The sequence below is a fragment of the Pogoniulus pusillus genome, chromosome 32 (assembly GCF_015220805.1).
Source record: "Pogoniulus pusillus isolate bPogPus1 chromosome 32, bPogPus1.pri, whole genome shotgun sequence".
Classification (NCBI taxonomy): domain Eukaryota; kingdom Metazoa; phylum Chordata; class Aves; order Piciformes; family Lybiidae; genus Pogoniulus; species Pogoniulus pusillus.
In genome coordinates, this window is record NC_087295.1 from 6,100,853 (window position 1) to 6,114,208 (window position 13,356).

A 13,356-nucleotide genomic window follows, 5' to 3' on the forward strand; every position below is an offset into this window, starting at 1 on the left:
CAACTTCTCCTTGGCTTAATTTTCAAGGCAAAGCATCAGCTTTACAGGGTGCCAGCCAGAGCATATTCAAAAGAAGAGGGCTGATCACTACAAGAGAGTGAAGCAACAGAAAGCACTATTTATTTTGCTCTGATTGCATTTATTTTGCTCTGCTGGAGGAGAGGCAGGATGTGTTAACAGGTTATGAGCACACTTGGAGCAGTTTTGGAAAACAGAACTATTGTGGAAAGTATGTTGCTGTAAATAAACCTCTACGCTTCGTGATCACCCAACCTACACCAGAGCCCTCTAAGGCTCATACACTATGACAGCATCTGGCTCAGTCTGATAGTTTCTCCAGCTGGCTCAGCAAAAGGGGGAAAAATATTCTATAAAAGAACAAAAAGGAACAAACCCAAAGATAGCAGCTTTGCTCTCAGTGTTAGCACTGAATCTCACTGCAGTCATCACTGCTGGCAAAACTACACAGCGGCTTTCATCTTTCTTGCAGCAATGATAAACTTCCTGCTGCAGGCTCAAACAGGTCACCACTCCCTTTGTCTGCCCAGTGGTCCAAACCCTGTGAAATTCTAGATAACCATGACTAAGTTTTCATAGCTGTTGCTGCTGTGAAAGCAATCTCTGGTTCAAGTGTTATGTCCTGACTTGCTATGATTTCTCTGCTCTCCCAGGGAGCAGGACCAGATGGGTTACTACTGAGAGGAGCTGCACTCACTGACTAGTTTTCACCTCTTCCTCCTCAAGCAGTGGCTATTGTCCAATAAATGGTCTTTCACCTGTAGGACCAATGTCTCAGGAAAAGCCTCACCAAATGTGATCAACCAGGCTCAGCCTGGAGTTACCAAACCTAATTTGAGTGCTTCAGCAGCAAGCTCTGCCAATAAAACCCTCTCCAGCAGGCTCTGCGTTGACCGTATGGGATAAACCAGCCTCATTTTAGAAGAAACAAATACAAAACTCCATCATAATCTCTTAAGTGTCTCTGGTTGTCACTCTTCTCCAGCCAAATCTTAACACAGAGACGGTACAATTCACAGATAGACAACTTCCAGAAGAAAGTTTATCTTGCAAATGATGGAAATGATATCATGTCTGCCTTACATGTACTGGTGAGGCTGAATGTTTCATTAGCCAGACTACAGGACAAAAAACCCAGAGATTATTATGTATTAAGAAAAGACTTCAACACACACATCCCCCTCAAACGAAATCAAACAGCTACAGAGGGAGAAACAATCACAACCACAGACAGTGACTAAAACTGGTGAGCACTGGAGATGGAGCATGAGATCAGCAGCCCAGAGGATCTTTAGAGACCCGAGGTAACAGCGACGGGTGGCAAAGGCCAGAAACATGCTTATAAGAAGGACATGTTTTGACTACAGAATTTACCCAACAAATAGCTGTGCAAGCTCTGTTAAAAAGGCAGCAGTTGGTTCTAAACCTGCTTGCACAAAGGCAACACAAACTCTTCACCTACATGCCTTCATGAAAAGCTTTTGCTGTCATTGCTGCTTTGCTGCATCTCAGCCCCATCCCCCCCACGAACTACAGATCAGATCGATTAAGAGTTAATGCGATGAGCAACATGAGACTGCTTAAAACAACCAGACAGTCACCAAGATAAAGATCTCTGGAAAACATAAATGCTGTGTCTGGTTTAATCCTCTGCCAGGATTGCTGATGGTGTTTGAAGCTATCCACTCTGCACAGACAGCAGTGACTGGTAGCAAGAGGCAGACCAGCTGGCTGGCCCACAGTAGGTTTAGAAACCAGACAGTGCTTCTTCAGTGCACTCGGGAATCATACAAGGGGCTTTGACCATCATCATCACCATTAAACCTTTGTGGTAAATGAGGGAAGATGAGATGTGACCCTGAATAAATCCACAGGCACCATGTGCTTTGCTGCCTGTATCAAGTTCTTTCATCTGCAGGTAAATTTATCCTAAATATTATGGCAGTTACTGGAAAGGGGAAAAGCAATGTTTCGTCGGAGCTGATGCCCTGACCACAACAGATCTTAAACATAGAGCTCAGCTCTCCTGAGCACCATCAAATGGGTGCAGTTCCCAAGAGAAAACTCTACATTTCAGCTGTAGGTCCTGGTATTAAGATTGAGGAGACACTCATAACACCTCCAAATCCATTCGTTTCCTTCACCTTTTCTGCATCCGTGCATCTCTGATCCTTCTGCTCCTAGTACCACATTTCATTTTCTCACCTTTCTGTTTGCCATTACTTCTACCTTCAAAAAAACCCAAAAACCTCCACTGGGATGGGGTGGGGGAGAAGTTAAATAAACTTAAACTTTTGCTCCATTGCCTTCCAGTAAAACTGACAGAAAGTTACCAGGTAGTATATTTATCTTCTGTTACTAGCTTTACCCACAGTTAGAGTAAACTGGCAGCACCACCAGCCCTGGGTGATTGAGGAGGAACTGTCCAGCAGCAGAGCACTTCCCAGGAGACTGATCAGCTACACACCTGGCTTACTAAAACCAGTGATGTTCCTGAATGCCAGTCAATCATAGCATCAACCAGGTTGGAAGAGACCTTGGAGAACATCCAGTCCAACCTCGTGGGCTGCCCAGGGAGGTGGTGGAGTCGCCATCCCTGAAGATGTTCAAAAAAAGACTGGATGGGGCACTTAGTGCCATGGCAACAGCTGTCTGTTTTCTACTGAATGTATCATTCAAGCCTCCAAAAGTTGCTTCCATTCAAACGAGCGCAGCTTTTGCAGATGACACTTGAGGCACCCAAATATTGGAATTACTGTTTAGGTACACAGAATAAACTTCTTAATAAGCAATCATCAAACAAGTTCCAATGAATAGGAAGGGGTAGGGGTGGAAAATAAACTTAACCAGGAAACTGCATCTCTCCTCTGTTTGCTCATATCCACTGCAAGACCAAAGTCAAAGCATTTCCAGTCCATTCTCAACCGGAAAAACACATTTTCTTAAACATTTCCATCATTCTAAAAACTTGACCTGTAATTCAGTAGCCTGCAACATACAACATCAAGTCCTGAGCTACACACATCCTCCAAATCTTCTGGCATCCCTTTATCTCAGCCATGAAATTACGAAGAAAGATAGTTTTTAACATGCAAATCCTTTAGCAGCAGTAGGAACAGGAGCATCTGTCCTGAGAAGGCATCACAAACAGATAAGAACTCAAGCTTGTAACGCTGAGAATTAGTGATTGCAGTACAATTTCATGTCTATGCCTGTCAATTTATTTGCAGCCTAGAAGTCTTTCAATGCTCAGCTGCACTGGAGCCTCTTGAGATCAAATCTGTCAAAGGAAATCCCAGCAAGCTTCTATAGGTCCAGTTTTGCCATAATTTTCTCATTCTTTCTATTTTATGCCTCCAGCACACTATAAATCACATGTTGGTGAGATGATGTTATCCAGCAAGGCCTGACACAGGCTTTCATTTAACTAAAACGACCTGTGGAGCTCTGCTGTGTACCATTTAGGCTGGACACCTTATTTACACAATAGGGTTTGTCAAGGTAGCTCATGAGGTCTCACGCTCAAACAGCTCCGCTGCTCTTGATCACAGGCTGTCCAGAACTGACATCCTCCCCCTAGCATCTAATCCCTGTCACCAGGGATTCAAAAGAACAATAATAAAGCAAATCCATTAAATGATGCAACTGCTAACAGCCGTGGAGACAACTTCACCAGGCAGTAAAATGCAAGGAAGGAAGCAAGGCTGAGTGAAATAATTCATATATTTTAAGCTCACATCTTATATCGCCCATTCCATCACAAAACTGTGCAATCAAGGAGATTTCCAGATGGAGTTTAGGGAAGTTATTTTTAGGTTTCAGGAGGGTTTTTTTTTGTTTTTCAAGGTGTTTGGTTTCATTTGACTAGCTGTTACTTAGGAATGACAGTGAAAGATCATGACCCTGTTTCCACTCCTCCACAATCTGGAGGACTCTTTGATGTTTCTAATGTCACATAGGCTTGTGGACCATGAAAGCACAGCAATTACCTTTCTCCACTACTTAGCCTTCTCTTTTACACAATCAAGAAGCACTTCCTGCTATTCTCCAAAGTGGAGCAACTGTAAAAAGTAGTTAGTTATAGAAAGCCTTGTTTGTTAAGCAGCTGTTTTGCTCTAAGCATGTTTAAAAATGCCATCTAGTTAAGTCACAGAATATTCTGGTTGGGAAAGACCTTTAAGATCATTGAGTCCAAACATTATCTAACTCCAGCAAGCCCGGTGCTAAACCATATTCCAGATCTTTTCATCCTTTAAAGACCTCCAGAGATAGAGATTCAACCACCCCCCTGGGGAGAGTATTGCAGTGTTTGAGAAGCCTTTCAGTGAAAAAGAAGGTATCTCTTCCCTCTGAAAATCAAATCCCCTAGGAATTTTCCAGAAATGTAATTCTTGCCTTCAAATTCCCAACAGCACCTAGAAATGCTACAATAAATTAGTTTACTGGCTGTAACAGGTAGCTCTTTAATGAATGCTGTGCAGTACCCCAAAACTACAAAAGGGCTAGTGTGAAAGAGACCATTACTGGGATAAGATAGGAAGGCATATGGCTAGTTTTCCTCTAAACTCAATATATTATTGTGCTCATTTGAGAGAGAGATCAGAATTGCTAAACTCACAGTTGTATTTTCTACAGTAATGGCAAGTGTGGATCTAGAGCTTTTCTACAGCAGAAAGTAAAAATTGCTCCCAAAACAACAAAAAAAGCACATGTAAAATACCTAGTCTCTTCCCAGAGATCCTGAACAGCATTTCCTCCTTGGTGGTCCCTTTATTTGCTTTGTTTTCTTTCAACAGCCATGCACAAAATGTTGATAAAGTTGAAGGACAAATGTTATCTTCTCACAGATTTTACATACAACAGTTTCCTAGAAATTTATATACCTTTAAGGGTATCTGGGTGTGAAGAAGACATAGAATCACAGGGGTTGGAAGGAACCTCTGGAGATCATCTAGTCCAATCCACTTGCCAAAGCATGCTCACTCAGAGTAAGCCACACAGGAATGTGTCCAGGTGAGTTTTGAAAGTCTCCAGAGAAGACTCCACAACCTCTCTCTCCCTGGAGGATTTTAAAGCCAGGCTGGATGGGGCTCTGAGCAACCTGATCTAGCATGAGTTGTCCCTGCCCATGGCCAGGCAAGTTGGAACTGGATGATCTTGGAGGTCCTTTCCAACCCTGATGATTCTGTGAAGAAAAGGCAGTGCCAAGTTTTATCCATTGCATTGAAGTCACTATGTCCTTCAGTAAGGAGTACATGTCACACACCACACAACCATGCCTTCCACTAGACTGGTGATCCAGATTGACACTTACATATCATTGAAAAGATAAATCTCCTCCCAATAGCATTGTGAAATCCTTTCTATGAACTTCTTGGCTGAGAAGAAAACTATCATGCTTACTTAGCAGACAGAATGGCACCTGGGTGACATTTCTTCAACAGTTGCCAAGTGAAGATAACTACAGTTCAAGCAGACCCTGGACAAAGTTTGTCACAGGAAGAAGAGACCCTCACTACATCCCAGCATGTCTGGAAAGCACTCCCTGTATCTGAAAACCATGAGACGTGTGAAATTAAGCTCTCCCACTGCTGTTTTCAAGCTCAGATGAAATCCACAGTGCTCTTCAAAACGAGAAGCCCAACTGCTTCAGGTCAGACCTCACATTATCCTGACAATCCTGCACAGAATGCATCACCAGCCCCTTGCGCACTCTGACCTTACGTGACGCTAAACTGGCTGCTTCCGATGGGGCAAAGCTTTGCCTCATTTTGAGTAGGAATGTAGCAACAAAACAATTCAACAGAAGAAAGAAATTCCCCCCCCCCCCCAAACGTGCCCAATCAAAAGTTAGCAAAATGCATGCTCTTAGCACCAGCTCTTTGAAGGTCTGATGGTGCTCAGACTGACAAACCACACCAAGCTAGAGATTCTGAGCTTCCACCAAAAACACTTCACTCACCTGTCAGGAGAACAGCAAACATCTGGAGCCAAGCAGCACCACTGTCACTGGTTTAACACTTTATAAAGAAGAGTGGGAGACCAATGCAAGTAAGGACAGGACTGAACTGACCTTGACATACGCTAGGTAGTGGTCACACTTTTCCTGCTTGAATGAGAGCTGTAACTTCTCTGTGATCTGCCCCGCTGGCTCTCCAGAAGTCACAAAGTAAACTCTGGGTTGCTGGCTCTTTTCCTTCTTTGCCACATCAGCAGTTAAGTTATAATTCAAACCTGTTTAAAAATAAGTAAATAAGTAAATAAAAGGAAGAAGAAAACAAAGGATGTCAGTGAACAATAGTTCTTTTTTAACCACTTATCAATGGAGCCTGTTGCCCGTGGGGCACGTGTGCTTGAGAAAAGGTCAACCCTTGCAGGCCTTCAATCAATCACTAGGTTTCCTGTGGCTGCACAAAACCAAATGCAATTACTCATGTTCCCCCAGTTTTCATGTTGTTACATTTCCCAGCCCATCCTTTCCCATAGGAAGTGATGTGTAAAAATATATCCAGACAAGCAACATTTAATGAAACTAAAAAGAAACAACAGAAATTTAAACCAGGTTACTAACAGAAAAAAACAAAGGCACAATGCAAGCAACAACTGCAGCAGCCTCAATCTTTGTTTTCCTTCTAGGATACTATGAACCATGCAAATGTCTACCAGGATGTAGCTCATCCTGACCATTATTTTTGTTGATTTGCAGTCATCTTAGCATTTAGACCTTAACTAGAGGTTGGTGTCCTGCACTCAGTATTCCTTGTCTTAAGCATTACACATTCCTGGCAGTTTATAGAAGACATACCCAGAGAGCAATGAGCTGTATAGCTCTGTAAATCCTGTTTCCTGCTGTTCTACAGAATAGGTGGCTTAAAACAATCAGTTGTGTTGTGACTGACTGTATCTGTGTCTAAAAGAGAACTTATTACCTAAAGTATCTGTAGCAGTTGAATAGTCCAAGCTGCCTATACTTTTCCTGATGGTCAATGCAACAACATAAGCAATGCAGCCCAGAAGGCAAACCATGTCCTGGGCTGCATCAAAAGAAATGTCACCAGCAAGATGAGGGAGGTGATTCTGCCCCTCTACTCTGCTCCCCACCTGGAACACTGCATCCAGTTCTGGGGCCTCCAGCTTGAGAGGAACATCAAACTCTTGAAGCAGGTCCAGAGGCGGACCTCAAAGATGAACAGAGGACTGGAGAACCTCCCCTGTGAGGACAGGCTAGGAGAGTTGAGACTGTTCAGCCTGGAGAAGAGAAGGCTCTGGAGAGACCTCCAGTAACTAAAGAGGGGCTCTAGGAATGCTGGAGAGAGATTTATTACAAAGGCTTGTAGTGACAGGATGAGAGGGAATGGATTGAAGCTTGAGGAGGGCAGATTTAGACTGGATATTAAGAAAAAAGTATTTACAGTGAGGATGGTGAGACACTGGAACAGATTGTCAAGAGATGGCCCCTGCCTGGAGATGTTCAAGGCCAGGCTGGATAAGGCTTTGAGTAGCCTGGTCTAGTGGGAGGTGTCCCTACCCATGTCAGCTGAGTCAGGACTAAATGAACTTTAAGGACCCTTCCAAACCAAACCATTCCATGAATCCACTGATGTAAGAATGAAACAGCATCAGATGCATGCTTGTTCTGCCGGTGTCTACAGACCAGGGACACCTTGGCTGTAAGATCCTTACACTGATCACAGGCCATAGGCTGTACTGATTTCAACTGCTGTCAAGGCAATAATGGGAATACCATGAGGTTGGTTCCCTATAAATAGCCTAATTAGTTGATAATCTTTGTCAAAGGCAGCCAGCACCAGCTCCTGTGCTGATTTGTTACATATGTAATGGGCTTGACAAATTACTGCTCTGGCTTCTATTTGTGTTTTAAGTCCTAAATGTCTGATGCCAGATAACACACTCCCCATAAATGTAAATTCTTTCTTTTAAAGCCAGAATTTCACAAACAACCAATGCAAATGTGGCACATTGCTGGGCTGAGATTGGCTACACCAAATTTCAGCCAGGGGGTCTTTGTTGGGTTTTGGTGTGGTTTAATTTGGCTTTATAGTGGTGGCTAGGTTCTGGGTAAATCACTTAAAATCCTTAGCTCTCTAAATTAACACAGCTGCCAATGCTATCACCCTCAATCATTTCTGCAGTAAAATGTCACTGTTTGAAGACTGCATTTAATAATAGTGCAAAACTTGGTGCAAAAGTCTCTAGATCATTCAGAATTCACATAGTTCAAATCAACACCACTTCCATGCACAGCGTGTTGCAGTCTGGTGAAGCAATCAGAGACAGAGTCCAGTTAGGGAGAAAAGCCACAGCTGAGTAATCAGCATAGCTACTATCACAGGGCTCCACCTGAACCTTTTTTGTTTGCTTTTGGCAGAGTATCTTGTTTAAAAGGATAATGCCTTAAAAGTGTTTCAAGCTGATAAGCCTCACCGAAGTGGTGTTTTCTCAGATCCACTACAAAACACCCACCTTAAGAGATTGCAGGGTTTAGCCTGTTTAAAGTCCCAACAATATCTTTTTTCTTCTTGTGTTTTTTTTTTTCTCTTTTTAAGTGCTCACATCTTATTCCCACCCCCAGCTGCCACCCTTCTCTTTTCGAGACCTCACAAGCATGCACACATACGGTATCTGCACCAGCACCCAAAGAATAAAGACCCGACAACTTGCTACCAAACCCAGGCTCTGCACAGGGAGAGGCAAAAAGCCTGCCTGGGACACGCAGCCTTCCTCAGAAGAGAAGCACCAAAGCAAGGCAGGGCTGTGGAGCTTGCAGGGACACCTATGGAGGCTCAGAGGCTCTCCAAAGGAAGCTTGAGGTACTGTTGACACTGAACGATTCCTCCCTGCAGGCACAGAGACCTATCCCAACGCGAGCCCCACATCAAGCCTCCAGCAAAGCAATCTCGGCTACCGTCTCTCCGAAACGGCAGTGGATGTTTTCAATCAAGCAGCTCAGTTCCCGTCCTCCACCCCTCCTCCTCTTTATTTTGACAACTTGTTTCTATGTTATATCCAATGATGTCACATCAGTGGAAAAACTGAAATACCATGAGTAAGGCTTTTTTTTTTTCCTCCTCCCCAGATTCAATGCTTTCAAATAGCAACCGGGGTGGGGAGGTAACTGGCCAGACTTAGCACTGCTGGTGGTGTGAGCTCCTCAGGCTCACTCCAGCAGGAGATCAGCAGAACAGCTTTTGCTAGTAAATTCACACTTGCAGCTAATGCCATCAAATATTTTTCCAGCAGTTTTAAGTGTGTCTGATTACAAATGTCACCAGCAATCCACCCATCCAGCTTCATATGAGCAAAATAAAACTCTGGCATGCATTTGATGACCTTAGATGAAGGGCTTCATACTGACAATGACTATTCCTTTCCCATAACCAAAGTTAAATGCCTAAAAGCTTCAATAACAGCTCCCTCCATGGATTTTTTCACCACACTCACAAGGGAACCACCAGGCAGCAGACCAAGTGATTTACTGCAGCCAGTAAGAGAGGCACCAAGCAAATGGCAGCAAGCATCTTACAATAGGTTTCCATCCTAAGTGGCACACGCACACTCGTGATGCAAGAGTCATCCTCTCACAGGGCTCAAGGCAACCCTGAAGCAGAGTGGAGGGACTGAAATCAGGCAGTGGCATCCCCTGAGGTTAAACAGGAATGGCAGCTGGCTGTGTTAATGGAGGAGTTGTGCACCCCAAGTTGCCTGCCACATCCCTTCATTGCCCACTCAGTTGATGCTACAACACACAAAAAGCAGGCAGCAAAATGCCTAGCAGGAACAGGCACATCCTAAGTGCTTGGCAAACTACTAGCTACAGTACTGACTTACAGAGGTGGAGGGGAGGCACCACGTGGAGAAAATGAACTTCCTAAATAATACCAAAAAGCCACTGGAAGAGGAACGTGCTCCTTTGCCATCTTTACCAGTAATTAGATGGAGAAATCGACTCAAGAACTTTGCTTGCAGAGGAAGTTCTTATGTAAGAGAATCATCAAAGAAAAAAATTGCCCTAGCAAATGACAGCACACACAGGATCTTCCCCCATCATCTTCCTAAAAGATCTCTTTCCTCTCACTTCAGACCTTGTTTCTGATCCTCTCTCATACTGTCATCCCTAGCTTCTAAGCAGGAAGATACCCTAAATTGAACACATCCCTGCAGCATCCCTTCAGGAAGAGAAGATGAGGGAGCTGGATGTCTTTTTCTTGGAGAGAAGGAGACTAAGGAGTGCCAAGAGTATACAGCCAGGCTTTTCTTGGTGATGCCCAATGGCAGGACAAGGAGCAATGGGTGGAAGCTGAGGCATAGGAAGTTCCATGTAAGCACGAGGAAGATTTTTTTCACTGTGAGGGTGACAGAAAACTGGAACAGGCTGCTTGAGATGGGCGTGGAGTCTCCCTCTCTGGAGATATTCAAAACCTGCCTGGATGTGTTCCAGTGTAATTTGGTCTAGGTGATCCTGCTCAAGGCCAGATTCTTTACATGGGAGAACAAGGGGACACAGTCTCAAGTTGTGCTGGGGGAAGTCTAGGCTGGATGTTAGGAGGAAGTTCTTCCCAGAGAGAGTGATTGGCATTGGAATGGGCTGCCCAGGGAGGTGGTGGAGTTGCCATCCCTGGAGGTGCTCAAGAAAAGCCTGGACGAGGCACTTGGTGCCATGGTCTGGTTGACTGGATAGGGCTGGGTGCTAGGTTGGGCTGGATAATCTTGGAGGTCTCTTCCAACCTGATTGATTCAATGATTCCATGTGAAGGAGAGGTAGCCTGAGTCAGATTCTGAGGTGAAAGGATGAAAACTTTAAATGCTGTTTCTGACACATCCCAGAGGTACCAGAGGCTGTCTCTGTTGGTGGGCCTACAGCTAGATGCTCAGCTCTCCAGCAAGTGCCAAGACAGAGAACAGGCTCGGACAATGCCTGGCACACAGTGCAAAGCACAAGCTTCACTGGGGCATGGCTCAGGCAAGACTCTTTCAGCAATATATCCATACTTCTGAAGACCACAGTCTGTAAACAGTACTTACAACATGGATGGGAATTACACCATCACTGGCAGTATCAAGCAACATCAGTAAACTCAAATCCTCACAAAGCTGCTACATGACCAAAGGGAAAAAAGCATAGGATGGGGAAGGTTTCTATGCAAGTGTGAGGCAGCACTAGATTCAGACAACTTTCCTTCGCTGCCAGTTAACAAAACAACCACACACTCAAACCAGTACTGAAGACACACATTTCCCATGGAAGAATGCTGCCTGCTTGTTCAGCTTCACTTTCTAAACATCGTGTAGTAGGTGACCTACTTCAGCTGCCCAAAAGCAACAGCAACATCCAGCTTTTCACCAGTAAGCAGCAGTCTTGAAGGCCCATGCTGACAAGCCTTAGGGAAGCAGCTTTCCCAGACAGCACCGTGTTCTTGCCATCTGACTCAGACCACCCCCAGACATCCAAAGATGAGACAATGCCAACACTTTTAGCCACAAAGCTTTGGCATAGCATTTCAACACCTCCATAACATGCTTTTCAGAGTCTGAATTGGACAACAATGTACTTACAGGCCTATTTCCCCCCATATTTAACCAGGCAGGAGATGAACCGTTGCAGTATTTCCAAGAACTGTTCCACCCTTTGTTAATTGACACTCCTCAACTGCAACATGATTAAAATGGCCTGGCTGTTAGATTACAAACGGAAAGCTTATTTGAGATACTTCATCCAAATCATCTCCCCTAGGGCTTTTTTACAGTCAGATGCTTCTCACTGCAGCATTTTTTGAGACAAATCACTTTGCTAGAAGCATTGTGTGAAAGGACAATGGTTGGAAGTGTTGTAATCATCTACTTAACAGTGAAAAAATGCCTTGCCATGGGATAGACTTTACTAATCAAAGAAGATACACATGTGCTTTCACCACAATACATCTTGGGGAGCAGAGTTTACATGACAACACAGCAGAACTCAGCTGGCTTCTACAAGACATGATGAACAGATTGGTCTTTTACAAAAGTAGGGGAACAGATACTTAAATTGGAAGAAAAGGGCAGCTCACTTCTTAGCCACAGGTCCAGAGGTAGGAAATCAAAGCACAGGAAATATCTTAAGCAGTACCCCCAGGAAGATAAGAACATCTTGCTGTTCAGAAAAATCTATCCAGTGATTTTCAGAATGGAATTAAAGCCCCTGGAGCACTTGGAGGTAAGTAGAGTACTAGGCACAAAAACCACTTTATCAAGGCATGGGTTTGTCTGCTGAGAGTCATCATGTACAGAGGAAGAAACAGCGAACAAATAGAAACTGAATGCTTAGTTGCACCAATACAGAAAAAAAGGAATCTTAAAGTTTAATAACTCATATTTTTGGAACTGTTTAGGTGACAAAGAAAGAAGGTACAGAGAGCAACTTCAATGAGCAGCTTGTAGTTCTCACTCTGTGTAAATGACAGGAGTAACAAGAAGCCTCTTTTTTTCTCCAATTCTTTTAAAACCTGAGCAGCACAGCAAGCTCTGCATCTCTGCAAAGATGTTACTCTCACTCTTCTTGATTAACAACTCAGAAAGGCTGAGGCATGGAGCAAGAGTATTCACTGCTTTCCCCAGCTCCTCACCAGACTCACTGCTGAGACTCAGCACACTATGACGCTGAGCAGCACACTGCAAGCCCTCTGCCATTCCCAAAGCACAGCAAAGGTAAAATATGGTGGCTGAGCTAAATGAACCATGATTTACAATATTTAGAAATGCTGTATCTATCCCATACCACTTCACACACACTTGTAAACACTGGGATGTAAAAGACATAAGTAGCATTTTAATACAACCAGGCTATAAAAGCTGGCACAGTGTCACATCTTATTCATTTCCATTCATATTCTATTCACTCAAGAAACTCTGTGTGTATACAGAGATTCCATTTCATATTCCATTGTGTCTGTATGCAGAGATTCCATTTCATATTCCATTGTGTCTGTATGCAGAGATTCCATTTCATATTCCATTGTGTCTGTATACAGAGATTCCGTTTCATATTCCATTCACTCAAGAAACTGTGTGTGTATGCAGAGATTAACTAACCTGGAAGATGTTCTTGTCATCAGTCAAATAAATTATATCATGCCCAAGGACACATTTCTCTCCCCTCACTAAGAAAGTGGAAGAATTATATCAACTGCCTCATTGGAAGGCAAAAACATACCCAAGAAGGCTTCCAAGAGAGTCTTCAACTTTCTGGAATTGTTTGGCCCAGCTGACCTTGAAACCAGTAACTTCACATAAAAGCTGACCCCAAATGAAGCTCTTGACTCCAGGTCAACCTGCTGCTGT

The 13,356-nt window shown here is 43.8% G+C and overlaps 1 protein-coding gene across 1 annotated transcript in view; it reads right to left on the bottom strand.

The window, feature by feature from the left end:
* ITGA9 (integrin subunit alpha 9) overlaps positions 1-13,356 on the bottom strand; it is a 244,780-nt gene that overhangs the window by 177,761 nt on the left and 53,663 nt on the right. The window contains exon 15 of the mRNA XM_064169690.1: positions 6,092-6,252. Within this exon, the coding sequence (XP_064025760.1) occupies positions 6,092-6,252 (161 nt within the window). The remainder of the gene's footprint in view (positions 1-6,091; positions 6,253-13,356) is intronic.